Source organism: Nothoprocta perdicaria, unplaced genomic scaffold (assembly GCF_003342845.1).
Source record: "Nothoprocta perdicaria isolate Ctin4 unplaced genomic scaffold, notPer1 scaffold_97, whole genome shotgun sequence".
Classification (NCBI taxonomy): domain Eukaryota; kingdom Metazoa; phylum Chordata; class Aves; order Tinamiformes; family Tinamidae; genus Nothoprocta; species Nothoprocta perdicaria.
In genome coordinates this window covers 2,722,918-2,725,884 of record NW_020456276.1, presented here as the reverse complement: position 1 = coordinate 2,725,884, position 2,967 = coordinate 2,722,918, and the positions used below count along the sequence as shown (strand labels likewise).

Below are 2,967 nucleotides of genomic sequence, written 5' to 3'. Positions count from 1 at the left end.
GCCTCCTGTCCCCTCCCCATTGCCTCCTGTCCCCTCCCCATTGCCTCCTGTCCCTCTTCCCACTGCCTCCTGTCCCCTCCCCACTGCCTCCTGTCCCCTCCCCATTGCCTCCTGTCCCTCTTCCCACTGCATCCTGTCGCTCTCCCCATTGCCTCCTGTCCCTCTCCTCATTGCTCCTTGTCCCGCTCCCCATTGCACCCGTCCCCCTCTCCATTGCCCCCATCCCTTTCCTCATGGCTCCTTCTCCCTCTTCCCGTCGCACTCCGTCCCTCCCCTCATCCCGCGCTCCGCCTCCGCTCCCGTCCCGTCCCGGTCCTTCCCTTGCCAGCCGCAGCGCTGCCTGCCGGGGCTCGTAGTCCCGCCGCTGCCGGCCCCGCTCCGCCTGTTCCTTCGCTCCGCCTGTTGACCGGCCCCGCCTGTTGCTCCGGCCGCCTGTTGCTCCGCTCCGCCTGTTGCTCCGGCCGCCTGTCGCTTCCGCAGCCCGGGTGCTGCTGTCGCAGCCGCGTTCACCAGTTGCTTGCGGAAAGTGGCTCCAGGTTCCCCGGAGCTTGGACACAGAGCGCGACCCTCAGGAAGGCGAAATTCCTGCAACTTTCTTGGGGGCAAAAATAAAACGGAGACGAGAGAAGAAGAGACCCTACGAGAAACCGCCTGTGGCAAGAGCTCAAGCCCGGTATTAGCCAGCAGGGAATCCCCAGCAGGGTGCCCTGCAGAGAGCTGGAGCCGAGGGAGGCAGGATTATCCCAGCCGGAGCGAGTGTCCAGCTGCCCCCAGCGCAGCCCGTTCCTGCGGGATCTCCTGCAGCTGCTCCCAGCGGAGAGGGGGCTCCGCGTGACGCCATGGCAGATGATCCTGTGCTGCAGCTCCGCGTCTTCAATCTCAACTGCTGGTGAGCGCAGGGTTCGCAGGTGCTGCAGCGGCCRGGATGGGTGCGGATTCTCACACCTGGGTGCCCAAACCCGGGGGACGTTCTCGGCTCTGGCTACCCCGTTTCCCACAGGGGCATCCGCTACCTGAGTAAGCGTCGGCAGGAGCGCGTGCGGCTGCTCGGGGACACCCTGCGCCGGGAGCCCTTCGACCTGGTGCTGCTGCAGGAGGTAAGGGTGGCACGGGGCCCGGGCGCGCGCYGGGCACCCCTCATCCCAACCCGCCTTGCGCTCCTCCAGGTCTGGAGCGAGCAGGACTACGCGCTCCTCCAGGAGAAGCTGGGGAAGTGCTGCCCCTTCTCCCACTACTTCAGGAGGTGAGAGAGGCYGTGTCCTGGGCGTGGGGATGCCGTGACGATGACCTGGAAGCCAGGAAAACTCCTTTGGGTCACCTCGGGCATGGTCCTACGTTCCCCATCCATCATGGACACTACCTGGAGACCCTGATGCTCAGGAGCTCCAAGTGGTGCTAGAGCTGGTGCTGGGACCCAGGTGTCCGGGCTCCTGCTGCCCTTTGCTCGGGGCCGGAGGACGGTGCAGCTGGGGCGCCCGCTCATGGCGCCTCTCCGTCCTGCAGCGGGGTGATCGGCAGCGGCCTCTGCGTCTTCTCCAAGTTCCCCATCCTGGACACTTTCCTCCACCAGTACTCGCTGAACGGCTACCCCTACATGGTGAGCGGGGCGGGTGGCTCTGCGTCCTCGAGCCAGGGATATCACGCCAGCCCYGTCCCGCGCTTCTCGCTCCCTGGCAGCTCTGGCATGGAGATTGGTTCTGCGGCAAATCCGTAGGGCTCGTYGTCCTGCAGATTGACGGGATTGTCTTCAACGTCTACGTGACCCATGTGAGTGACCTGGGAAGGAGTAAGCATGGAAAGGGAATGGGACCTGGATGGGAGGTGCTCTCTGCCTCTCAGAACTGGGATTTGGGGTTGGATGGAGGCAGAAAGGTTGGGAATGGSCCCGAGGAGATGTCCTGAGTGGCTGCAGGGGGACAGCGAGCAGTAAGGAGGGGGTGAGGGCTGCTCCGTCCCCTCTCCAGCTGCATGCCGAGTACTGCCGGGACAAGGACACCTACCTGCCGCACCGCCTCGTGCAGACCTGGGAGCTGGCACAGTTCATCCGGTGAGCGGCCCCGYGGTGGCCCCGAGGGGGTTGCACCAGGGGCACCCGCTGCGGGTGCCGCTTTGGTGGCGTCGCTGTGGCCAAGGTCCCGTGCTGTCCCCGCAGACACACGTCCCAGGCAGCTGACGTGGTGCTGCTGGGGGGTGACCTGAACACGCAGCCGCAGGACCTGGGCATGCGGCTGCTGCGCGGCTGCACGGGGCTGCGCGACGCCTTCGCCGAGGCCGAGCGCTTCGAGGTGAGCAGCGTCCCCGCGTCCTGACGCCTCCCGCTCCAGCTCCAGCACCGACTCTGCTGCACGGCCAGGCGGGTTGAGCTGCAGAGACCTGTTTTGTGGTCTCAGGGCTGCAAAGACGGCTGTACCCTTGTCCCGAGCAACTGCTTCACTGTCAAGACAGAGCTGCGACCCTTCCCCCTGGGGATCCGCATCGACTACATCCTCTACAAGGTGAGGGCTGGCTCCAGATGGGGAAGGATGCGCTCCCAGTCCCTGCATCCCTCCTATTTCATCCATGAAAGGATGTGCTCCTGGTCCCTGCATCCCCCTGACTCTCCGCGCCAGGCTGTATTTCCAGGGAGGAGGAGGCTGTGGCTGAACCATCCCCATCCCTTCCCTCCCCTTCGTCCAGGCTGTGTCCAACGTTGCTGTGACATGCAAGGAGCTGTGGACCACGACAGGGACAGCGCCGGGCCGGGACATCCCCTACTCGGACCACGAGGCCGTGATGGCGACGCTGTGCGTGCGCAGGCAGCAGCGGCCCCGGGGAGCAGAGACGGGCAGTGAGGTGCCGGGGGAGCCTCCTGGGCAGCCCCTCCTCAGCAGAGGCGCTGGGTGCCCCCCGTGCTGCGCAGAGGCAGCGCTGGCCGAGGCGCTGCCGGAGGCGCTGGCCGCGGTGCGCGGGGGGCTGCGGGGCGCGCGG

General features: G+C 66.5%; 1 protein-coding gene across 1 annotated transcript in view; it reads left to right on the top strand.

Annotated features, from left to right (window-relative positions):
- Nucleotides 1-460: 460 nt before the first annotated feature.
- Nucleotides 461-2,967, top strand: part of SMPD2 (sphingomyelin phosphodiesterase 2) — a 2,893-nt gene continuing 386 nt past the window's right edge. The window contains exons 1-10 of the mRNA XM_026053105.1: nt 461-889; nt 1,001-1,097; nt 1,167-1,243; nt 1,504-1,597; nt 1,678-1,767; nt 1,965-2,047; nt 2,153-2,285; nt 2,391-2,495; nt 2,677-2,832; nt 2,902-2,966. Of these exons, the coding sequence (XP_025908890.1) occupies nt 840-889; nt 1,001-1,097; nt 1,167-1,243; nt 1,504-1,597; nt 1,678-1,767; nt 1,965-2,047; nt 2,153-2,285; nt 2,391-2,495; nt 2,677-2,832; nt 2,902-2,966 (950 nt within the window). The 5' untranslated portion in view covers nt 461-839. The remainder of the gene's footprint in view (nt 890-1,000; nt 1,098-1,166; nt 1,244-1,503; nt 1,598-1,677; nt 1,768-1,964; nt 2,048-2,152; nt 2,286-2,390; nt 2,496-2,676; nt 2,833-2,901; nt 2,967) is intronic.